This window comes from Hemitrygon akajei, chromosome 3 (genome assembly GCF_048418815.1).
Source record: "Hemitrygon akajei chromosome 3, sHemAka1.3, whole genome shotgun sequence".
Classification (NCBI taxonomy): domain Eukaryota; kingdom Metazoa; phylum Chordata; class Chondrichthyes; order Myliobatiformes; family Dasyatidae; genus Hemitrygon; species Hemitrygon akajei.
Window position 1 is genome coordinate 32,969,478 of NC_133126.1, and position 26,076 is coordinate 32,995,553.

At 37.6% G+C, this 26,076-nt stretch overlaps 1 protein-coding gene across 1 annotated transcript in view; it reads left to right on the forward strand.

Moving 5' to 3' along the window:
* ppp2r5eb (protein phosphatase 2, regulatory subunit B', epsilon isoform b) overlaps positions 1-26,076 on the forward strand; it is a 116,191-nt gene that overhangs the window by 63,162 nt on the left and 26,953 nt on the right. The window contains exons 2-7 of the mRNA XM_073039504.1: positions 7,489-7,685; positions 9,359-9,460; positions 12,652-12,744; positions 15,110-15,240; positions 18,159-18,218; positions 19,359-19,467. Of these exons, the coding sequence (XP_072895605.1) occupies positions 7,489-7,685; positions 9,359-9,460; positions 12,652-12,744; positions 15,110-15,240; positions 18,159-18,218; positions 19,359-19,467 (692 nt within the window). The remainder of the gene's footprint in view (positions 1-7,488; positions 7,686-9,358; positions 9,461-12,651; positions 12,745-15,109; positions 15,241-18,158; positions 18,219-19,358; positions 19,468-26,076) is intronic.

Below are 26,076 nucleotides of genomic sequence, written 5' to 3' on the forward strand. Positions count from 1 at the left end.
TGGTGTTACATGACACAGTGCAAAAACTAGACTGAACTATGTAAAAAAACAACACAGAAAAAAAAACTACACTAGACTACAGACCTACCTACCCAGGACTGCATAAAGTGCACAAAACAGTGCAGGCATTACAATAAATAATAAACAGGACAATAGGGTAGTAAGTGGGGCTGAGGAGGGAAAAAAGATCAGCCATGATTGAATGGTGGAGCAGACTTGACAGACCAAATGGCCTAATTCTGCTCCTGTGTCTAGTATAAACAGAGTCCATGGAGGGCAGGCTGGTTTCTGTAATGTGCTGAGCTATGTACAGAATTCTTTGCAGTTGCATGTAGAACAGTTGCCATACCAAGCTGTGATACATCCAGATAGGATGCTTTCTCTGGTGCATCGACAGAATATGTTTTGGATCCCTTTTTGTTTTTCCTTCCAATCTTTTCACACACTGCTCTATAATTCTCAAGAGTAACTGTTATAATACAAAATTACTAGATGTTTGTGCAAACAATCTTGTCGGTTATTTCTTGAAAAGAATGTGTCACCATCATGGTATCTTAAGTAGAAAATAAAAGGAATTAAGTGATTGTAATGGTCAAATGAATGGAGTTAAATTTACAGACATCCCACCCTGCAAAAACTCATTTCAGGGAGTTAGCACCATCAGTTTGCGGGAGACTCTTGGGAGAGGTGGGATGTCAGCAATCGAGTAGCTCCTTAACAGCTAGCCAGCTAATTTAAGTAACCTTGGCTGTTGTAATAAACGACTGATACCTATTAAACTCACCTCAACATGTCTTTTACATTTTAACCCACCATGGGCAATAGAAAAGTCACTGTTGCAAACAGTGCAGCGATCGACACTGTCATTATTTTTGACTCCTATCAGGCAGGGGTACACTTCAGTGTAGTCTGAGGTGAAGTACGTTTTATATTTTCTTTTTTCTTGGAACACTCTGCCATGGTGCGCTCCCTCTCCCTAGATTCTCATACTCATTCTTTTTTTTTGTTTGTCTCTCTCTCTCTCTCTCTCTCTCTCACACACACACACACACACACACACACACACACACACACACACACACACACACACACACACACACACACACACACACACTGTTCTAGAATACAATAACTTTTATATTTTCCATTACCATTTTGTTGTGATGAATATGAAGAAAGGCTGCTTGATGATTTTGGGATCTATAAACAATTCAATATACTTACATTTTAATCTCATCAGTCTGGGCTTTAACAAATTGTTTTGTTTTTCTTCCGCTATCCTCCCAGAAACTAAATGCACCTTTTATAATGCATTTGTAGTCAGGATGTTGATGAACTAGGGATATAATAATGTATACTTCAGGTAATTTTACATGCATTAGGATTAATTTCTCTTATACTGATCTGGAGCCACACATTCATCAAGCTACACAAATGTTAGACCTCTTACATAGTTAACTGATTCTTAATTGGTCAGGCATGAAGGGATACGGGGAGAAGGCAGGAGATTGGAGCTGAGAGGAAAATTGAATCAGCCATGATGAAATGGTGGAGCAGTCTCATCGGGCCAAATGGCCTAATTTCACTCTTGTATCTTTATGGTCTTAACTGAGACTTAATCTGCTAATTAGCATGTAACCCTTGATATTTTCATGTGGTATAATGGTTTTTGAAATTCTAAAGCTGAAAACATGCAGCCACTTGACCTGCTAATGAAAACATTACATTTCCAGTGCTTTTCAATTAGCTCCATGTTTCCATCTGGAGTTTCTCTTATTCTGCAGACACCGTTTGTTTTGAACAATTACAATATTGTTGAGCAAAAAACAAGCTGCTGGAGGAATTCAGCAAGTCAAGCAGTATCTCTGCTGGCAAAAGAGTAGTTGCTTGAGACTGCATCAAAACTAGTAGTGAAAAGGGGAAAGATAGCCAGTATAAAGAAGTAAGGGGAGGGAGGGATGAGATCAGGAGGTGGATCTAGGTGAGAAGGGGTTGATGGATAAATGGAGTCAGGTGGGAGAGGAAATAGCAACAGAAGCTAGGAGGTGATAGTGGAGGAAACAAAGCTGTGTAGGGAACGGGGTGCAATACTTCTGGTCTAGATGTGTGGCATGGGCTACATTCATTGAATTGACCAGTTATGAAATTGCACAAAATGAATCTGCTAATTTTAGACTCATCATTGATGATGTGGTAATACTCAGAGTCACAGAAAAGTACCACACAGAAATGGGCTCTTTGGCCCATCTAATCCATGCCAAACCATTTAAACTGCCTATTTCCATCAATCTGCACTGGGATCATAGCCCTCTGTACCCCTCCATGTACCTATCCAAACTTCTGGATGTTGAAATCGAGCTCACATGGACAACTTCTGTTGGCATCTCGGTAAACACTCACAACATTCTTGAGTGAAGAAGTTTCCCCTCTTGTCCCCCTTAAATGTTTCACCTTTTACCCTTAACCCATGACATCTAGTTGTAGTCCCACCCAACCTCAGTGGAAAAAGCCTACTTGCCCTTACCCTATCTGTACCCTTCATCATTTTGTGTGCCTCTGTCAAATCTCTCAATTTGTACATTCCAAGGAATAAAGTCCTAACTCAGGTCCTCCAGACCCAGCAGATCCCTTGTGAATTTGGCAAAGGAAAAGTTCAGAGTTCAAATTTATTAAAGTATGTAAATCATAATCCTGATATTCATCTTCTTGCAAGCATTTACAAAACAAAGAAACCATAACAAAAACACATGCACACAAGACTGCCACATATCCAATTTGCAAAATAGGTCTAATCATGCAAATAGTTTAAAAAGAAGTAAACAAAAGCACATGGAACATGAACTGCAGAGTCCCTGAAAGTGAGCCCGTAGCTGCGGCGTCCATTCAGTGCTGAGCCGAGTGAAACCTGCCCAGGATCCTGATAGTTGCCGGGCAAGATCTGCTCCTGAATCTGGCATGTGGGACCCAAAACTTAGTGAGAAGAGAGGGAGGCTGGTCATATGCAGGTGGATGCCGCTGAACACCTGTTTATTTTCCACTCCTGTCCTCAAAGAATTTAATCTTGGTGGATGTTTTAATTGGCACAGAATAATGGAGCCAGTTATGGGTTCATCTTCTGCTATCGGGCCTCGAAACAGGGTTCGCCCCAGCGATGGTCACCCCAGCCATACCTACATTCTCGAGAGTCTAGTTCACCACACTTCCAAAAGATCACAAAAGCACCAGATTAAGTTGGTTCAGGAGTACACCCTTAAAAGGGCAATTACCAACTGCAGTGATCACAGTTCAGAAGACGTTTATCTACTGGAGTATATAGTAGTTTTGTGAGTTGTCTGCAAAATGCTGCAGTTGGTCGCCAGCGCTCATCATACTTGTGTGGTCACACAGTCTGTAACATTTAAACAAATACCTTGTTTAGTCATGTCTTGGGTTTAAATAAATTGTAATTGTTCTTTTTTCAAACCCATTACAAGCTAGTAAAGAGGGAAGTTAGCATAATTAACCATCAAACCCATAACGTGCCCTTCCTACCAGCTGTTGACTTTAGATTAAACTGTTTGTTAATGATGCAGCAATTAGTTTTTTAAAGAAGCTAATAGCAACCTGCTGTGTTAATGACAGATTGTAGCAAACGTTTGGACAGTTAAGCATATTCTGAGTGCATTCACTTTTCCGTACAAAAATCATTTATTTTCTCTGTTAGAAGTAATTTAGAATCTATTTTATAAATAGTGCTTTTTCATTGTTTTGATACCACATTGATTAGTTGTGTTTAGAGGTTATAATTTTAAATATGGAAGAAAATTAAGTGCAGATGCTTGTGTGAGTTTAAAAAGAGTGAAGAATATACAAGAACAATGGCCTGTGTTAATTGGTATCCTCATTCACACTAAGTGTATGGTTGGCTGTTACGTTTCCTATTTTCATGATGTGCATTCAGTCTGTTTGATATGTTTATGTATCATGCATTAAATAGATGATCTTATAAAAATAACATCAGCATATTTTAACAATCTTAGTTTGACAATATGTTTATAATGAAATTAGTGTATTGTCACTTTTGGCTTGAATTGTGATAAAAGTCTGATTTTTACTGCAGTTATTAGTTTTCCTTCATGACAGCTATTCTGTAGGGTAGAAAGCTACAGAGAGACTTAATTACCTCTGAGAGAGGCTTTTTTCAGATAAGCCCAACAGCTGCAGTTATCAGCTGTTATTCTTTTTGTTATCATATATAATGAAGCATTGCTGCATCGCACCACATAATTACTTTCTTGATGGCAGCTGTTACTTTGACTATTCTTTTTATGTGCTTCAGAATCAATAAAAAGTGAGTTCATTAAGTTTGTTTATTATTTGAATTTTATCTTCTCTTCACAGCAGAAATATAGTTTGTATTAATGTCCATGTTGCATATAAAGAATTTGTGACCTTTGAGTCTGGGTCCATAATCACATAGAACTTGAGTTACACACTCAGCAAGCTGGAGGAACTCAGCAGGTCAGGCGGCATCTATGGAAAAGAGTATCCAGTCGGTGTTTTGGCCAAGACCCTTCACCAGGACTGGTGGACCAGGTCTTGGCCCGAAACGTCGACTGTTAACTCTTTTTTTCCTTAGATGCTGCCTTGCCTGCTGAGTTCATCCAGCTTTTTGTGTGTTGCTTTGGATTTCCAGCATCTCGTGTTTGTGTAGAAGTTGAGTTTACTTTACACAAAAATACAACTGCAGATGCTGTGGATCAAAGGATACGTACACAACGCTGGAAGAACTCAGCAGGTCAGGAAGCATCTGTGAGAAAAGAGTAGCCAACGTTTCGGGCAGAGACCCTTCATCAGGAATGAGTTTACTTTACATGTGTTGGTCACCTCCCATCACTTGAGAAAGTGAGTTGCTTACTAGCACAACTTTCATGTTATATTCAATATATTTCATAATATAACTTTCATATTATATTTCAATATTGCTCCCCTTTTTTATTCATGTTGATATATAATGCAAACAGGATCTTAGAGCGGGATCACTATTCACCTTGGACCTCTTGTCAAGAATAATACCTTGCTAATTGCATGCAGTGCATGCTGAATCATTTTTGTTAACTTTGATTGAATGTTTCCTATAATGGCACCATGTGTACTAGAGTTTGCTGTTTGTGAAGTGTGCTGCCTGCCAACTAATCCTCCATGGTCTTCGACTGTACCATTGTTTGAACAGGAAATAAAAATTTGCACTTAAGTAATTTGTTTGGGGAAAAGAAGAATGATTTTACTTTCAGCTGTCATTTCGTGATAAGTAGGTGATAGGCTTTGCATTATGGGAAGTTCCTATAGGGACCATTTTCTGTGAATGCAGCCATCTCCCAACCCACCCCCTAATGAAACCCAGGGATCACCTATTTAATCTTTATAAACCAATATGACAGCATCTTAAGACAGTATTTCTTTTCTGTGGATTAATATACAAGGCTGTAAATTATGTTATTTGTCATTACAGTTACTGTAGCATGTTTGTAGTCTTTTTGATTTATGTTCTCTGAATTCAGTGAGTCAAGTACATTTGCATCAAAATGCTGTTGCTTCTCCACAGCTTCTATTGTGTTTTGGATTGAAATGGATGAATTCACACTTCTCCCGTATTGTACTCCATTGGCTATATTTTTGCTCACTCTATATTCCTTATAACACAGGAGACACATTCAGTCCCTCAAATCTGTTATTTGCTCTCAGTATAATGTCATCAACCCTATCCCTCTATTATTTATTTCTGTCACATTCCTATTACCTGTAGGTTAGGGGACTGTGAGTTTACAGTAGGCAATCAACCCAGCCTTTGTAATTGTGAACAAAGTCACCAGAGAGGCACTGAAGCTAGTGATATAGAAGTGTTTATCCAGCATTTGAGGCACTCTTGGAAGAAGAAGCCTGCTCAACTTCCTTTCTTCCCGCTACTACCATCAGGCAGGGGCTACAGGGGTCTTTGGTCCCTCGCCTCAAGGTTTGGGAGTAGTTGTTGTCCTAAATCTGTGGACTCACTTTCGGAAACCTGTAGCTCATGTTCTGTGAATTATTTGTTTTCTTTTTTTTTACTATTTACACTCTTTTGTACATTGGATGTTTGTCAGTCTTTGTGACTTTCTGTGGGTTCTATTGTGTTTTTTTGTTGTGTGACTGCCTGCAAGAAGATGAATCTCAAGGTTGTGTATGGTATACATACTTCGATAATGAATTTGAAATTTGAACTTTACCTTTGATTGTCTTGGCTGGAATTGATGACAGATTGGAATGGAGCCCATTTTTATTCAGTAGTCTAATATAACTAAGACATGCAAGAAGTGCTGCTTATTATGAGCTGGATTTGCCACTGCTTTCATATTGGAAGTCAGCAATCACTGGCTAGGGTTCTGCCAAAACACATCACCCCCTTTATTTATCTATACAAAGGACTGAATGCCTGTTGAAGCTTGTTTGATAATATCGGGCTGTTCTCATCGCAGCTAATATATGGCTCAATTTTCCATCTTTTAAGGTTGAACAGTTGGTTATAAATTGAGATACATTTTACCAATGTATTTCAACATGGAACTGAGTAGATCAGAACTACCCTTTCCTCCTGTGTCATTAAAACCTTATGAGCTACCACTGTCAAGCTGGCTGTGCTTTTCCTTTTGGAAAAATAATCGTTGACACAAGGGAATGATTTGAGTTAAGACTATACAAAAATCTTCAAATATTGAAGCTTTGTGGTGAAACAGCTGCAAATTTAGATTACATTGTGGGATTCCTCAGTTTACAAACTGCAAGTGAGAAGTCTGGAAATGAAATATCTTCAGGTTTTGTTTCTAAAAGCAGTCATGGTTTGTATTTTGAACTGCAGCCAAGGTTTAGATGTTGTAATTTTAGATCATATCATGGGATGTTTTCACATTTTAACTGAAAGTATACATCTAAAAATATATGAAACAGAAGGTTTTATTGATACTTAATTGTGTATGGAGTCTGAATGTGAAAGGAAAAAATGTAAGCATTGATGCAGTTGTAACATTTGGAAAAAGTTTACTTTGTTTCAGATTAATGCATTTTCTTTACATTCAAAGACAATCTACTGGAAAGGAATATACTTGAAATAGGCAACCTATGGCAGTGGCCAAGTATTTTTGAGTATTAATATAATATCGTTCACCTATAGGAGTTAAACATGATTTTGAGACAGTATTAGACGGGTCCAGCTTGTGTTTTTTTTAACTTGAATATGGAGATTAAGTAGATCCCAAGGTTCCCCAAGGAAAATAATGCTCGGCATTATTTTTGTTGGGTTACTTTTCTATTGGTTTGTGTGAATGGTTGGTAGCTAACTTTGACTTTCTGCCTACATTAATGCAAATCATTTTGAAAAACAAATGATATATAAAAATGGAAATACACTTGCTTTCAACTGGACGGTTGTTATAATTCTCAATCGTTCTACTCATCCATTTTGACTTTTTTTTGTAGATGTTTCAACAACGGAGAAAGTCACACTCTTTCAGAAGAAATTACAGCAGTGTTGTGTCGTATTTGATTTCATGGATTCGTTAGCAGACCTTAAAATGAAGGAGTATAAGCGCTCAACCCTTAGTGAATTGGTAGACTTTGTTGCTGTGGGTCGCGGAATCTTGACGGAACAAACATATCCTGAAATAGTTAAAATGGTAAGTTTGTTAACTTGCAAATTGTTCTTTTTCATTTGGACATTTTTTCCTCTTAATCCATCATTTTCTTCGAATGCCAGCACACTTCAACTCTACATTCTTGAATTTATTAGTCATCTGCAACTATATCTCTTATTTTCAAAACCTCTTAGTATTTATTTTTGAATCAAAGTAATAAAAGAAAAAGTGGAGTAATTTCCCATCTTTATGGTGTGATAGAAATTTAATTAGATGGCTCTCTCGAGTGGGTTGGCTCTTTCTCAAAGGAAGAAGATTCAGATTCATTTACCGTATGTAATTGGAAACATACAATAAAATGCATAATTTGTGTTAACAATCAGCACGGATGTGCTGGGAGGGGGTGGCAGCCCGCAAGTGATTGAATTTAAACACAATAGATTAAAAACCAAATGAAAGCTTACTAGAGTAAGACACATAAGTTATCCAACTATTTGGAAATCCCAATAGCACAGGAGCTAACTCATTGGGACCTTGGTTCCCATGCTGTCTCTGACATACTTGAGACCTGGTACTTACTGTACACTCCCTTTATACTTGGTGGCTTTACTGGAAAATCTGTTATTCGACTGTGTAACAGCTTTAAAGCAAAATGTGAATTAAATGTGTTAAGGTAATAATATCCAATAATGTACATTAGTCCGGAAAACCTGATAATCTGGCATTACCAACGAGCTGAAAATGACAGATTATTGGAATTTAACTGTAACTGAATTATTCTAGCGGCTTCACCAGCTAATTCATTGCTGACTGCCTTTGAAATATTCTGGTGAGCTGTGTGCTTCCACAAATCCGTTGGGTCAAGGAATGTAATTGTGACCAATTAACTAGGCTGAAACTGTGGTAGATGTATAAAGACATGGAAAGTACTAGTAATCATCAAAGAGGCCTTGGCATCTGGTAGAGAGTAACCACCAGAGAGGTATTCATGAATGGATTGGATAGATGATGCTAATCAATTGGCTTGCTTTGGTGTCCCTCTGCATAACTCTTCCAGCCATCCCGAGTCAAACCAATCCTGCCCCTCACTAGGTACATAAACAAAATTCTTGCAGGTGTATTTGCTCTTTTAATAATTATTCATTTTGTTTATTTCCTCATAGTGGAGTTGCTGAAGTGATTAGTAAATTTCTGTTTGCTTAATATATTATGTTGAAATTATTCTTTTATTTTAAACTTATCATAAGCCACTGGATAGAGCTACCACATTGAATCTATAGAGAACGTTTGAATGTAGTATATCTGCATATTAATATCTATTTTATTTGTACTGACATTTCAGTACAAGAACCAAAGGGGAAGTTCATCGGGTATACTTGTTTAACAGGTATTTCTTCAAGAATCTTTATCAGTCTTTTAAAATGTGGAAATTACAAATGATTTATGCATGCTATTTGGAGATTACAAATTGTAATTTGCAATATTCTCACTAATTCTGTTGAATTGTTTCTGCAAATCATTGCATCAGTTTATGAGATGCAATCTTGAAGGCAATAATATTTTTTGATCCTGAGATTGTGATGTATTTCCAGGTCCGTATGATGTGTCATTATTAAACCTCTGCTCTTGTTCTTCTCTGTTGTTGCTGGTTAAGATAACATTAAGATTTTTGAGAAGGATGTTTAATATGTAATTTCTATTCTATTTTGCCATAGGTTTCTTTAAATATTTTTAGGACACTTCCACCTTCAGATACTTCAGAGTTTGACCCAGAAGAAGATGAACCAACATTGGAGGCATCCTGGCCTCATTTACAGGTGAACTCTACAAGTTCCTATGTAAAATTAATATGATATCTAAATTAGATTTGCCGGCTGTTGGAGTAGTGGCATCAATGCTGGACTCCAGAACAAATGGTCCCGAGTTCGAATCCAGTCAGCTCCCTTGCACGCTATCCATCTGTGCTGGGTTGAGCGTCGAGCTAGCAACTCAACTTTGTAAAAAAAAAATCTGGAGAATACTACAGAAATGCCACTTTATGAGCAGTCACCAATAAGATCGGTGCAAAAAGCTTGTCATGACAGCGCCCCGATGACTCCACCAGGAGTTAAGGGCATTCTTCTTCTTCTTCTTCTTCTTCTTCTTCTATATTAGATATCCAGCTTGGCTAACTCTTTTATATTCTGGTTTCAAGTACAATGGCAATCAAAGTAATAACTGTTTCAGACCACTGAAAGTCTAAAGCTTTCCACTCCTGTAATTTGAATGTAATAGTTTTGACTGGAATAAACCAAGGGTTGCACAAAGTGATGATCAGCACTACTTTAAAAAACATTTTCAATGATATGGATGGTGCTAGCACTATTAATTGTTCTAATTTTAACATTCTTGAGGGCTCTTAAGTATCTATCGCACAATGGAAATGAGGGTAATTTATTTCCAGACAAGATACGGGTATCAAATCCCTTTCTGAAAAATACTTTCCCCCACAAATTAGTTGATTTTCTTAGTCAATTCAGTTTTCACATTTGTTTTAATTGGTATTACCCATCAATAAAATTGTTTCATACTGGAACTTACCTTTGTGTAATTTAACTTTGCCATTTTTTGGATTCCTAATTAATTACTATTTCCATGTGAATACCCTTTACTTGTAGACTTAAGTGATTTTAAAAATTGTCTTTTAGATAAATTACCAATGTTCAATCTCACGTTTTGCATTCATTCAATTAATTTGACCTTTACTTTCGGCTGATGCAATTTCATCTTTGCTCTTGGCACTGCTATTAATTGAGGAATTTCCGAGAGCATTAATAGTTGTGTTATCCTGCAATCCATGCCGTCTGGGTTGTTTTATCTGCAAAATATTTATTAAAACATGTTTTACTACTAAGAAATTACTTAAATAACTTTAGGTTGTGCTCAGCATTGAGAATTCCAATGAAAGAAATGGTAGAAGCAATATTCAACTTCCCTGAAAAATTAGACATCCAGAACTTAATTTTCTATAGATGTCATTAGTTATAACAGTCAACATAATTGAAGCTTTGAATTATCTCATGAAAGTTGTAATATTAAGTACGCTTTCAGAATCAGAATCAGGTTTATTATCACTGCCGTAGGTCATCAGATTTGTTGTTTCGTGGCAACGGAACAGTGTAAGACATAATAACTATAAGTTCAAATGAAGAATAACAAGGTAATGTTCATGGACCATTCAGAAATCCGATGGCAGAGGAGACAAAACTGTTCATAAAATTGTTGACTCTGGATCTTCAGGCTCTTGTACCTCCTTTTGGTAGTAATGAGGTGAGGGCATATCTTGTATTGTGAGGGTGCTCAATGATGGGTGCCACCGCCCTGAGGCACTGCCTTTTGAAGATAGCTGTGATGGTGGGGAGGGTTGTGCCCATGGTGGAGCTGGCTGAGTCTACAACCCTCTGCAGCCTCTTTATGTCCTGGCTTTGGAGCCTCCACACCGAGTGTTAAGCTAGCAACTCGGCCTCATAAAAACAAGAAAGCCTGCTAAAAAGAAAATGGCGTCCCGATGACTCCACTCGGAGTTAAGGGCTTTCTTCTTCTTCTTCTTTGGGACACTGCCTCTTTATTTAGCTCTGAAGAATATTATTTTCAACATTCCCATAAGAATATTAAATATTGCAAGATCTTCTTTCTCCTTTATAGTTAAAAACAGACTTTCTTGGTATCCTTTTGGTATCCTTTTCATAGACCATAAAATATTGGAGCAGAATTAAGCCTTTTGACCCATTGAGGTGCTCTGCCATACCATCATGGCTAATCCATATTTCCCCTCAGCTCCGGTCTCTGGCTTTCTCCCCGTATCTTTTCATGCCCTGACCAATCAAGAATCTATCAACCTCTGCCTTAAATATACATAAAGTCTTGACCTCCACAGCTACCTGTGGCAGCAAATTCCACAGATTCACCACTCTCTGGCGAAAGGAATTCCTCCTCATCTCCATTCTAAAAGGATACCCCTCTATTATGAGGACATATCCTTGGGTCTTAGACACACCCATCATTGCAAACAACCTGCTCACATCCGCTCAATCAAGGCCTTTCACCATTCAATAGCTTTTAATTAGGTCACCCCTCATTCTTTCGAATTTCAACAAATGCAGGCCCAGATGCTGTTCATATGACAAGCTGTTTAACTCTGCAATTGTTTTCATGAGCTTCCTTTGAACCCACTCCAGTTTCAGCACATCTTTCTAAGATAACTGCTCAGAAACGCCACTGAGGCCTCACTAGTGCTTTACAAGATCTCAACATTACATCCTTGCTTTTATGTTTTAGTCCTCTGGAAATAATGCTAACATCACATTTGCTTCCCTACCACAGACTCAATGCAAATTAACCTTTAGGGAATCCTGCACAAGGACTCCTGCATCGCTTTGCACCTTAGATTTTTGTATCTTGTCTCCATTTAGAAAATAATCTACCCTTTTATTTCTTCCAAAGTGCATGACCATAAACTTCCCGACACTGTATCCCATCTGCCATTTCTTTGCCCTAATCTCCCAATCTGTCTAAGTCTTTCAGTAGCCTCTCTACTTCCTCAAACTACCTGCCCCTCCAAATATCTTCATATCATCTGCAAACTTTGCAACAAAGCCATCAATTCCATCAACCAAATCATTTACATAATCTTGTACAATGGTTTTACTATTGTTAATAAGGTCAGAAGTGTTCCCTTCATCAGAATTGATACCCTCTAATCTTTACATGTACAGTATTAACACTAACTTTGAATCATGTTTATTAATTTTACTTGTTGCAATATGCCTTACAAATCACTAGAATATTTAAATATTTGTGTGTGTGTTACATATTGCACTGACTTGGTAGGATTAGAGATCTGGAATTAGTAATTGATTAATGTTGCTAATAAATCTTTTTATGCCTGACTTCTGTGCTGAAGTTTTCCCATTGGTATGATCATAAGTGTTTTTCCTTTGGTAATTTTACTCTTTCTTGTCTATTCCAGCTTATATATGAATTCTTCATTCGATTTTTAGAGAGTCAAGAATTCCAGCCCAGCATTGCCAAAAAATATGTAGATCAGAAATTTATATTGCAGGTATTTAAGCATAACTGTCTTAACTGAGTAAAGAAATAACGAGATGCATTTCCTTGTATTTATTATCTAAGTTACATAGCAGTTTGTGAATGTAATCTTTTATAATCTCAGCCTTGAGTGATTTGATCATTATGCTTTAAAACTACTTTTGTAAACTTTGCCCATTAGTTCACAGTAATTGGTGAGTAAGCTTTGAATATCATGTACTTAATGAAATTGGTATTGTAAACTTAACTGATCTATTTCAACTTTAATATTTTGTTTTGAAAACTTACTACTGTTTTCATGTGTTCAATGTACTTTAAACTACCTTTGTGAATTTTAGTATAAGTGTATAGTAATCATTGAATAGGCTTTACTATTGCTAAGATGATATATATTTAATCTGTACACAGATTAGCATGATTACAATGAAATTATTGTATAAATATCTTTTCATGGATTTGGCAGGCCTATTTCAAGTTTAGCATTTTTGCTTTGAAAGCATAATACAATCAGGTGATTAAGAATGTTTATTGTACGTTGTGAAGTACAACTAAAAATAGGATCTGTCTGGGTAGCCTGCAACCTTACAGCATCAACATTGATTTCTCTAACTTTGGCAATTTCTCCCTGCCCCTCACTTCTTTCCATTCCTCATTTTATCTCCCCTCTTTCCCCTTCTCCTCACCTGCTTGTCACCTCCCTCTAGTGATCCTCCTCCCTTTTATCCCATGTCCCCTTTCCTGTCTTATCACCTCTCAGCTTCTCAAGTCATCACCCCCTGAACCACCTATTCTACCTTTTCCCCTCACCTAATTTCACCTATCACAATCTAGCTTGTACTTCTTCCCCTCCCCCACCTTATTCTGACTTCTTCCCCCTTACTTTCCAGTCCTGTTGAAGGGTCTCGGCCCTAAATGTTGGACTTCCCTGTAGATGCTGCCTGACCTGCTGAGTTCCTCCAGAATGTTGTGTGTCCTGCATGAGATTAAATATAGCTGATTTTGAGGCTTCTGATTATAAAAGGAAATCTTTTATTTCTTTTACCACGTTCTGGCATGGAAAGATTTTTTTTCAAGAAATCAGCGATATACTCTGACCAAACACACAGCAAGCATCCCTCGTATGCTCTGTTTGAAATTGGCACCTTTGGCAGATAACTTCTGTAGCCCTCAGGTTTGGCCAGCATGTGTTTGTCTAGGGGAAGACAGCCTCTGGCCCAGCCAAGCTGAGAAATCTCGTTTGTGTGGATGCTGCATGATGTGTTGCCCGGTTACAATTCCAAACCACAAAATATTAGACAATACACCATATGCAATTAAACGATTGAACTTTATAAATCTTAATCTGACTATAGAGTTAGTAAAGAAAATTTTAAAAAGGGCCCATTTTAATGAAACAATCTAATGTACATGTTGGAGCTCACAGATTCATCCATTTGTTCCCCATCAACCTCCTCCGAGTGTCGCTGACCCTCAGACCCTCACTCCAAGTTCACTCCATCCGCTGGACTACCAACTCTCTTCATTCACATCTTCTCTCTTCATCTCTCACTGACAAAAGACTGCAAAATACCTGCTCCCAGACCCACAAGAAAGAACAACATACCTGCCATTGGATAGCACACATTCCAAAGCCCCTGTTATCTCTAGTCATAACCCAAACCTTGCTGCTACAGAGAAACCATTACCGTAGCAGTGAAATATTACAGAGGAGCTATTACATTAGCAGTGAAACTTTACAGCGTGTTACATTTCATTACGTGGAAAAACAGATTTGGGGTTCTGTTAAATCTTGTACTTGTGATGTGACCAATTAAGGCTGCATTGAATTTTGTGCTGGCCACAATACTCCTGCGGCTGACGTTGTAGTTCACAGAAATGGGTTGACAGAGATAAAACAAAAATCAGTATTCCTAACAACTACAGAATTTCAGATCATTAGATCTGTTTTACCCTTGGCATTGCCTTATTGCTGTTCTATAGAGTATTTTATTTAATCTTTCCCTCATTTAAGGGATACTTCCTTGAACAAACTATTCTTTGGATTTGATTTCTACATTTTTATGACTTGTGTAGCTTCTTTGTGGAATTTGAAGGTTCATTGCTAATCTGTCACTCATCTGGCTCTGTATGATACTAGGATCTGATAATTATCCATGTGTGCACATTTCAAAAGTGTTGAGCTCTGTTGTTTGATTTTTGCTCCTTTAATTAAACTACTTTTTAGTTTCAAGTGATTTGAACTAATCTGATATGAGTATTTGTTTCATTGCTTATTTTAGGGGATTGCTGTTTCTTCTTATGTAATGATTTCAGTGTTCAAGCTGCTGCATTGAAAACCCCATAATATGTACAGCAAAGATTTGTTTGTTACTTTTCAGCTTTTGGAGCTGTTCAACAGTGAAGATCCTCGGGAGCGAGACTATCTGAAGACTGTCTTGCACAGAATTTATGGAAAGTTTCTTGGACTTAGGGCATTTATTCGAAAACAAATTAACAATATTTTTCTACAGTAAGTGTACATTTTCCTTGTCAGATGTTGCTTCTGAAGTAATTAAACATTACTTCAAATATTTACTATTTGCACTTTTTTGGACTTAGAGAAGAATATTACTTACTCAACACAATTTTATAAACATGGTATTTCCTTCTACCAAATTTAATAGATGTATTCATAGGTCATAGTGGCTACACTGAGGAATGTAAACCCAAAACTTGTTATGAGGAAAATTGAAATAGCATAAGTTTACAAATTATACTTTGGATAGCTCTCTGGACCAGCAAAGCTATAAGGCAATTGAGAGCAATTAAATATAACCCCTAACATTAGCTGTGTCTTTACAGTTGTCACCATTGGGACTAATTGGGGAATTCTTGAAGAAAGAATTGATCTCTAAGTTTGAATAATTCTGCTGCATTGATCATTGTTTAAAAGGTCCTTCGGGGAAGAGGCTGGAATCTTCCTAAATTTCCATTAAAATTTTCTAATCTGGCCAGTGACAAATCAGTCAGACTGAATTTTCGGGCAAAGTTTTCCTATCTTTTTATTCCTCAAACTCTTTAAGTTGCTGATTTTAACAATTAAGTTCAAAAATGTATAATATACCTCCTGGGCTCTACTGGAACACAGTAGTGCTTAAGTATGGATATTCTAGTTTTTGGGGCATTTTATATAGAATAGTGTAGATTGTGTGTATTATTTACTAGAGTCATGGCAAACCCATATTAGGTACTGTGTTAGCCAGTAAACCAATTGCAAACTTTAAAAGATCATCAGAAATAATATGTAGATTTCACTTTGCTCAAGTGTGTGAAAGCTTTAACTTATATTCAAAGGAGGAGGTTTACTGATTAAAGTTTCAAACTGAACACTTTAATACTTCCAGGATACAGGATTGGCTTGTCCACAGAAGGCAGAGGATGATAGTAGGTGGAGCCTATTCTGTCTGGAGATTATTGACCAGTGGTGATATGCAGATATTTCTTCTTGGATCCTTGCTCTTTGGACAGCCAGGGACTTTTCCCCTGGGTGGAAAGAGTTAATACAAGGGGGCATAACTTTAAGGTGTTGGGAGGAAAGTATGGGGGGGGATGTCAGAGGCAAGTTTTTTTTTGCACGAGGTAGTAGGTGTGATAGAGGCAGATACGCTTAAGAGACCCTTGGATGGGCAACATGAATGAAAAAAAAATAGTGGGCTATGTAGGAGGAAAGCATTAGATTGATCTTGGAGAAGGTTAAAAGGTCGGCATGACATTGTGGGCTGAAGAGCCTGTATTGTGCTTTTCCATTTTGTGTTCTGTGTGTCCTTTTCTGGTTTGTTCATGACACTTTGTTTTATGGTCTGTTTGAATATCCCCACTTTGGCAGAACAGTTGTCATCCCAAGCTGTAAGGTATTGATTAGGATGATTTCTGTAGTAGATTGATCAAAAATTGGTGAGGGTCAATGGAGACATTGTGAATTTCCTTAGCATTCTGAGGAACTAGATGTACTGGTGTGCTTTCATGGCCATAGCATCACTGTGGTTGGACCAAGACAAGCTGGTATTTATATTTAGAAATGTGAAACTTACAAACATTAAGTGGCGGCACAATAGGATAGTGGTCAGTGTAACAATTTACAGTGCCAGCAATCTGGTTTCAATTCTTGCTGCTGCTTATAATGAGTTTATACATTCTCTCTGTGATGGTGTGGGCTTCCTCTGGGTGATCTGGTTTCCTTCCACATTGCAAAGATGTACGGGTTAGGGTTAGCAAGTTGTGGGCATGTTATTTTGGTGCTGGAAATATAACAACACTTGTGGGCTGTGCCCAGCATATCCTTGGGCTGTGTTGGTTGTTGATGCAAATGATATATTCCACTGTATGTTTTGATGTACATGTGACAAATAAAGCTAATCTTTTCATCTCCACCTCAGCATTATTGATACATGCAACGGCATGCACTCTTCCTGTTTCCTGAAGTCAGTGAATGGGTAGCTCTTTTGTTTTGCTGACATTGAGGAAAAAGTGGCCTAAATTGTCCTAAAGCTACATGTGCTCTTCTGGCCCTCCTTTTGCAATGGGCAATAAGGTGTTTGCCCATTATCTTTTTTTTTTGTTTTAACTGTCTTGTCTATTTTGGTTAAAAGGTTAAAATCTTGCACCTGAGAATGGGTGAACAATGTGACTAAATAAGCTGAAATTGGCTTTGCTGTCCTGATAAGTTGCTCAATGTTATAAGGCCATCATGGAGGATAGATATTCCTGTCTTGCTCCATATTGCCAACTCTTAAACTACTTTCTGACTTGTATCATGTACAGGTGTTACTGATTTTATTATCAAATCCATTGACTTCCTTACTGCCTTAAAAACAAACACAAATTAAAGTTACAAAATATCTTAAGGCATTTCATGAGAGTAGTCAATTCTAATTTGGAACTACATAAAAGGAGGGAAATTTGTAATTTTGTCAAAAATAGGTGTCATGCAGGAAAGAAATATCTAGAGAAGTAATGATTCAGGAAGGTAATTCCAGAAGTTCAGTTCAGTATGGCTAAATGGACATCAGAGGGAGAGTGAATGGGAGCCATGATGAACAAGAGGAGTTGATTGGGGATTGCAGTGGTGGTGGGGGGGGGTGGGGGAAAGAGGACTAAACAGTAGAATATATTATACTCTATATGTTTGTCAGTGGGCTGAGAAAAGGATCAAATGTCCATTTTGAGACCAACAAAAGAACATATAAAGTAAATATCTGATTTTTTGGTCACATCAAATTCTTTCTTGAAAAGAAGGTAGTTGTCACATTCATGTTGGGCAACCAAATAAAACATTGAAACCAAAGTTACTTGGAGAAAGAAAAATATCAAATTCACTGTGAAAATATTAGTGTTCATTTTTTAAATCTTTACTTTGTTGCTCAAGGTTAACTTGTATTTTCTTTGCAGATTTGTTTATGAAACAGAACATTTTAATGGTGTAGCTGAGCTTCTGGAAATATTAGGAAGGTAAAAATATTAATTTCCATCCTCTCCAGCCCTTTATCTTTCCTATTCACCTGGCTTCACCTATCACCTTCTAACTATCCTGTTTCCCCCTCTCCATCTTTTTATTCTGGAGTTTTTCTCCTTCCTTTCCTGTCCTGAATTTCAGGATCTTGGCCTGAAAGGTTTATTCATTTCCATAGATGCTGCCTGACTTGCTGAGTTCCTTCAACATTTTGTGTGTGTTGCTTTGGATTTCCAGCATCAGCAGAATTTTTTGTGTTAAAGATTTTTTCTAATTGTTTCAACTTTTCCTACTGGGTTACATTTGCACAATATTCTGGTACGTCTCAAATGGTTATTCCTTTTGTCCAAGTCAAAGTAGGAAGTGTCGGGTGGCAGTTTTTGTAGGGAAGCATTGGGACCAAACCTCGCCAACTATTTAAACTCATTTTCATCATTTAGCATATTTTATTGTGTACAGATAAAAACTTACCAAGAGATGAACAATTTTGAATGCATCGGGAATGCATTAGTAAAATGCCAAAACTGTAGTGCAGCTGGTACTATAAGTATGATGTACTGCTTTTTTATTGTAAATGAATTTTAAACATTCTGTAATTAGTTCTTGCTGACCTACGTTTCTCGGTCTCCAAGGCAATGAAAGACAATGAAAGAAACATGGCAAAAGCGAAAATGGAAATTGAAGATTTCTCATTGAACATCAGTGCCTCATTGTGTTTATCTTCATAAAATGCTGTCAGTTTTGATGGTTTAGTTGGGCTTTCTGCAGTCTGGTGTAGTATTTTCCTTATAGAGCATGGAGTATTTTCAAATTAGAATTAATATTACTGTATGAGATTGCAAATTTTGCCATTCTTGTTAGAGTTGTTGATGTTTTAATTCTTTATTATAATTTGTAATGAAATAGGAATCTTAACCATGATTTATTTAATTTGAACATAAAATCTTTAACTTTGAAGTTTGATGAACAAATGCTTGATGTTTAGAAAAATACTTATTAATATACCTTGTTCAAGATACTCATTTTTTTAGATAGAATATTGTTTCTACATTGGATCCTTTTTAAATGTTCTAAAGGCTGAACTTTGGTATGCAAGTCTACTGAATAAAGTAGATAACTTTTTCTCTTTCCATTAACAGTATAATAAATGGGTTTGCATTGCCTCTTAAGGCTGAACACAAGCAATTTCTGATCAAGGTGCTGCTGCCTTTACATACTGTGAGGACTTTATCACTTTTCCATGCACAGGTAGGGATGATGCTTGACTTCTTGATAATATAGTTTACTTATACCTTAATTATTCAGCTAAATACAGAGTAAAAGAATTATCTATTCTATAGGTGTATAAAAAAGTCACACTGGAAAAGATAAATTTGAGAACTTTACTATAACTGCCAAATCTGATGAATTCTCAATGTAGTGTATACTAAGCTTTCATGGAGGGAATTTCACGTTGGGATACAGAGTTAATTGTTTTCTGCTGTAGAAACTGTTCCAAATAGGGATATGGCTATTTATTGGTTCCCATAACAACTGACAATTGGCTCTTCAGATTGTTTTCGTTCTCCCAAAGTTGCCAAACATAGAATAGAACAATTTATAAATTTAATTGACATTACGTCTCTGAGTTGGTTTAAGCCTATTTGTCTCAACCTTACCCTGTAGTCATTTCAAACAATTCTGGATCTATTATGTGTTCTTCTGAGTGATCAACTTGTACAAATCTTTGCTTGTTTTCCATGGTCTCATGACTTTTCAGTGTGTTGTTTGCTTGAATTCTGCATGGAGTTTATTTGATATGCTCTTTCAGCTTGTATAGATCATTGTGAAAAATAGTATTATGAAGAATATTCCAGGATTAAATGAAAAGTGTCTTGATTCCCTGAATCGATTTTGTCAATGATTGAGTTGCAACCTTTAAAATCCACTGTAGAAATTTTGAAATATACTGGTTTTCTGATAATATCTCACTAACATATTCACAATACAGTTGTCCAAGGCCAAAGAGAAGCTGTCACCCTGTACTTGGATGTATTGTTATTTTGAGTCTTGGTGACAGATTAAATTCAACAAAGAGGATACCTCTGCATTCTGTCCAGATTGTTTGACAGCAAGTTAATTCAGTGTTTGAGAATGTTAGATAGGCTGATGATCCAGCCAAATGAAGAGTGACTGGAGTGATACAATCACAGTTGCTAAAAAGGTAATGTTCAGCAGACTAGTGGATCTAAAGGTAGACACATTCCCTGGTCCTGATGGGTCCATCCCAGGGTATTGAAAGAAATGGCAGAAATTATAGCAGACGCATTTGTGATAATTTACAAAAATTCTCCGGAGTATGGGCAGGTCCTATTGGCATATTGGAAAACAGCCAAAATCATGCCATTGTTTATAAAATAAAGTAGGAAAACGGCAGTTAACTAGAGGCCAGTTAGCTTAATGTCTGTAGAGAGGAGAGGAAAATGCTTGAAGCTACCATCAAAGAAGAAATAGTGAAGTATTTGGAAAGGAATGGTTCTGTCAGGAAGACATAGCATGGATTCATGCCATTTGACAAAGTTACTGGAATTCTTTGCAGATACAGTGAGCGCAGTGGATAGAATGGAACAGGTGGATATTGTGTACTTGGATTTCCAGATGGCATTTGATAAGGTGCTGTGTAAAAGACTAATCCATAAAATAAGGATTTATGGAGTTGAGGGTAAGGTATTAGTATGGATAGAGGATTAATTAACAAATGGATGGCAGAGAGTTGAAATAAATTGGTGTTTCTCTGGCTGGCAATCTGTGGTGAGTGGAATGCTGCAAGAATCAATGTTGGGCCCACAACTGTTGACGACATAAATGTTTGGAAGAGGGTTCTGAGTGTAGTATGTCTAAGAATTTGCTGATGACACTGAATTGTGTGGAACAGCAAAAAGTGCAAAAGATGCACAGAGAGATAGCTGGATTAAGTGAGTGGGAATGGATCTGGGAGATGGAGAACAACATTGCAAATTGTGAGAATGTCCTCTTTTGAAGGAAAAATAGAAGATCATATTATTTAAATGCTGTTGTTCAGTGGGATTTGGGGGTGCATGAATTGCAGGAAGTTTGTTTGCAGGTACAGCAGATTATCAAATAGACAATTGTTGGCCTTCATTGCTAGAAGGATTGAATTTAAGAGCAGTGAGGTAATGCTGCAACTGAACTGGTACTGGTGAGGCCACACCTAAATATCTTGTGCAGTTCTGGTCTCCTTACTTCAGGAAAAACGTACTGGCTTTGGAGGCCGTGCAGAGGAGGTTCACCAGGTTGATTCCGGAGATGAAGTGGTTAACCTATGAGGAGAGATTGAGTCACCTGGAAGTATACTCGCTGGAACAGAATAAGATCTTATTGAAACAACTTTCTTGCCTCTGTCTAATCTATTGCTCTCATATAGAGTTACGGAAGAGATAGATAAGAGAGGCAGAGAAGTTGTTACCACTGGTAAAATGAGATGAGAACTAGGGGATGTCACCTTAAGATTTAGGAGAATAGATTTAGGACATAGATGAGGAGAAACTGCTTTTCTCAGAGAACAGTGAATCTGTAAAATTTTCTGCCAAGGGAAGCAACAGAAGCAACCTCAACAAGTATATTTAATGCATGGTTACATACTGTAGATGTTTGCACAGCAGAAGAATTCAGGGTTATTGGGAAAAAATAGGTAGGTGGATCTGAGTCCACAGCCAAATCAGCCAAGGTTCTTATTGAATGGTGGAGTAGGCTAAACGAGCCAGATGGCCGACTCCTGCTCCGATATCAGACTGAGGCTTAATATCACTGCCATATGTCGTGAAATTTGTTTTTATGTGTCAGCAGTAGATTTCTTCTGTTTTTATGTTCTGCTGACTGCATCAAATGGCTATACTCATTAAAACTGCAAAATAGTGTTATCTCAGTGAAAAATACTGATGGATATAAGAATGTGCCGTGTTGTATAAAGTGGCCGATTGTGGTTTTCCATGTCTCTTTAATCTGAGAGATTTTAATAAGCTCTGCAACCCTTCACAAGACTCGTATACAAATTTGGCTCGTTGGCTAACTACTCTAACAGCCCCGTGACTCAGCGGTGAGAAAGCCACCTTTCATAAGGGTCAGTATGATTTGGGGTTCAACCAAACAGGAAAGTTGGGATGTTCTGTGGAGGAACATTGAGTGTAGTGAATGCTGTGTAATTACTGCTGTATGCAAATGTATCGTTTGCCAGAGAATTAACAGATCGTACACCAGCATAAAATTATGAAAGAAATATATTTACTGAATTTTCAACTTTTAACAAACAGTTAAAGAAAAAGAAGACAAAATTAGAAGGGCCCATTACTGTTTAAACAGTCTAAGTGTGCACCTAAACGTTGCAGGTCATTTCTGGAGTAGTCGGGTGCATTGCTTTACTTGTGCTGAACCCGTGGTCTGAGTGAAGACACCTGCCACAGTCTGAATTCGGCTTGAAGACCATCTCGAATGAACCGGCTCTCTCAGGAGTATTGACCCTTCCTCCTTGAAGCCATTCATCTGCACAAAGCACTTTCTACGATTGCATTCTGCTGCATTTTCCCTTGTGCCCCTCATGGCTCCTTGTCTTTAGCCGAAGCCAAAACACTCTTACAGGACACATTGCTTTTACAGAAAACTGCTTTAAAAAACCCTCACAGCATAGCAGTAGAAATCTTACCCAGGGCATTACAGCTCTTAAAAAAAATTCCTTGATGTAACTCATGGATGTCATGTGCTGTTGACCATGGCTTTTTCTTCCATGAATTTTCCTCATCTCTGCAAGATGTTCGAGCTTTACTTTCCTCAGTACCTGTCCCAGAAATTCCAACTGCCATTTCCTGATTGATATCAGCTCTCTTTTTATTCTGCCTTTTTGCAACACTTCTTCATTTGTTACTTTCCTCTGTGATATTTTCATCATTCTTCTCAAGAACCACATTTCTACAGTTTTGAGTCTTCCCTCATTTTGCTTGATATTGTCCAACTTTCACTTCTTTATGTTGGTGTGGAATGAACATAACACCATAATACAGGTTTCCCCTACTATCTGAAGGTAGAGCGTTCCTATGAAACCGTTTATAAGCCGAAATGTAGTAAAGTGAAGAAGCAATTACCATTAATTTATATAGGAAAAATTTTTGAGCGTTCCCAGACCCAAAAAATAATCTACTAAATCAACCCAAATAACACATAAAACCTAAAATAACACGAACATATAGTAAAAGCAGGAATGATATGTTAAATATACAGCCTATATAAAGTAGAAATATTGTATGTATGGTGTAGTTTCACTTATCAAAATTGGGAAGACAGCGAGCCAAAATCGATTTGGAGAAAAAAAATCGGCATGTACATGCATGCGCATAAAACTGCCCGCACAAGGCTTCACGGTCATGGTAGTCATATGGTAAGATACGTTAAAGTGCCAGGGTTAGGACTGAGCTTAAGTTACCATTCAATGTATTTAAGTAAACTATTTAAGAACTTTTTAAAAGCTATTTATTAATGCTTTTTGAGAGGGTGATTTTAGAGGCATATCATATTTATACTGAGTTAAGTATTGTATGTAATTAGTTTTGCTACAATAAGTGTATGGGACATTGGAAAAAATGTTGAATTTCCCCATGGGGATGAATAAAGTATCTATCTATCTATCTAGTCTTTCTCGGGGTAAACACACGTATAAAGTGGGCGTCTTTTTTTCATAAAAGCGAAAATCCTCTGGTTAGTGAAAACAGGTACTAATGTAGGTCTTTCGTAACAGCGAGATATTGTAAAGCGAACGTTCGAAAAATGGGGACCACCTGTACTCTGAGTTTCATACCCATAGAAATCACGTTATTCTTTGGTATCTTGCTCAAATGCTCAAATGTGCATTTAGCAATCCCAATCCTCCTCCTAATTTCAACATCAGCCCTACCATCTGATGTTATCATGCTCTCTAAGTAATAAGAATTTTCTTTTGCAACACGAGTGAATCTGCAGATGCTGGAAATGAGTGAAAACACAAAATGCTGGCAGAACTCAGCAGGAGGTAGTCTACTTCCTCTCATAGATGCTGTCAGGCCTGCTGAGTTCTGCCAGCATTTTGTTTTTGAATTTTCTTTTATTTGCATTTTGGAAAATTAACCATAAATATGTGAAATTATTTTTTGTTAACTTACAGACAGAATTGGTATTTGTGGCTTGAAAACAAAGTAGTTTTTTGACTTTGTAATGTAATAACAAATGGGAATTTATAGTTTAAATATAGATAGTATACACATTAAGCATTTGCACAGGGATCACTTCTCATGATCCTAAGGTAAAAACAGTTTTCCCTGCCAAAAGGCTCAACATTGGGTCAGTGAGTTGAGCGTGGCTAAAATAAACACTAATAAAGTTAATACAAATATTGGAATACCAGTCACTTTAAAATCGAATTGAATTGAATTAACTTTACTACTTACGTCCTTCATATAGATGAGGAGTAGAAATCTTTACATCTCTGTCTAAATGTGCAATGTGCAATTTATAGTAATTTATAATAAATATTACGTTCAACAGAACAGTCAATATAGCATAGAAATATGGTTGCGTAACATGAATTAATCAGTCTGATGGCCTGGTGGAAGAAGCTGTCCCGGAGCCTGTTGGTCTTGGCTTTTATTCTGCTGTATTGTTTCCTGGATGGTAGCAGTTGGAACAGATTGTGGTTGGGGTGACTTGGATCCCCAATGATCCTTTAGGCCCTTTATGCACACCTGTCTTTGCAAGTGTACTGAATATTGGGAAATTCACATCTATTGGTGCACTGGGCTGTCTGCACCACTCTCTGCAGAGACCTGCGAATGAAGGAAGTACAGTTCCCATACCAGGCAGTGATGCAACCAGTCAGGATGCTCTCAATTGTGCTCCTGTAGAAAGTTCTTAGGATTTGGGGGCCCATACCAACTTATTCAACCGTCTGATGTGAAAGAAGCGTTGCGCCTTTTTGACCACACAGCTGGTATGTACAGACCAGGTGAGGTCCTTGCTAATGTTTATGCCGAGGAACTTAAAGCTCTTCACCCTCTCAACCCCAGATCCATTGATGTCAATAGGGGTTAGCCTGTCTGCATTCCTCCTGTAGTCCATAACCAGCTCCTTTGTTTTTGCGATATTAAGGGAAAGGTTGTTTTCTTGACACCACTGTGTCAGGGTGATGACTTCTCTGTAGGCTGCCTCCCAGTGTAGTGTCGTCAGCAAATTTAATTAGCAGATTGGAGCTGTGGGTGGTGACACAGTCATGGGTATACAGAGAGTAGAGGGCACTTCGTACACAGCCCTGAGGGGTACCTGTGTTGAGGGTCAGAGGGGCAGAGGTGAGGGAGCCCACTCTTACCACCTGCCAGTGATCTGACAGGAAGTTCAGGATCCCAGCTACACAAGGCAGGGTGAAGGCTGAGGTCTCTGAGCTTCTTGTCGAGCCTGGAGGGAATTGTGGTGTTGAATGCTGAATTGTGGTGTTGAATGCTGAACTGTAGTCCAAGAACAGCATTCTCACATAAGCATCCCTCTTCTCCAGGTGTGTAAGGACAGTGTGTAGAGCTGTGGCTATGGTGTCATCTGCATGTAATGTTTTTGAATTAGTAATTTGTAGAATAAAGTGTATTTGCATGTAATTTTGTTTAAAAATGACTAGGTTTGCCTAGAAGCTGTGGCCATTTCTTTTTTAAAAAAACAATCCCATTCTTTGTCTCGCATTGAACAAATGCTTGTGTTTTTCTGTGCACCCAATTGCATGAGTTGTTTCAAATCCTTAAGGAAAATATCAGCTTGAATCAGAAGTTTAAAAAATGTCTGCATTTTTTAAAA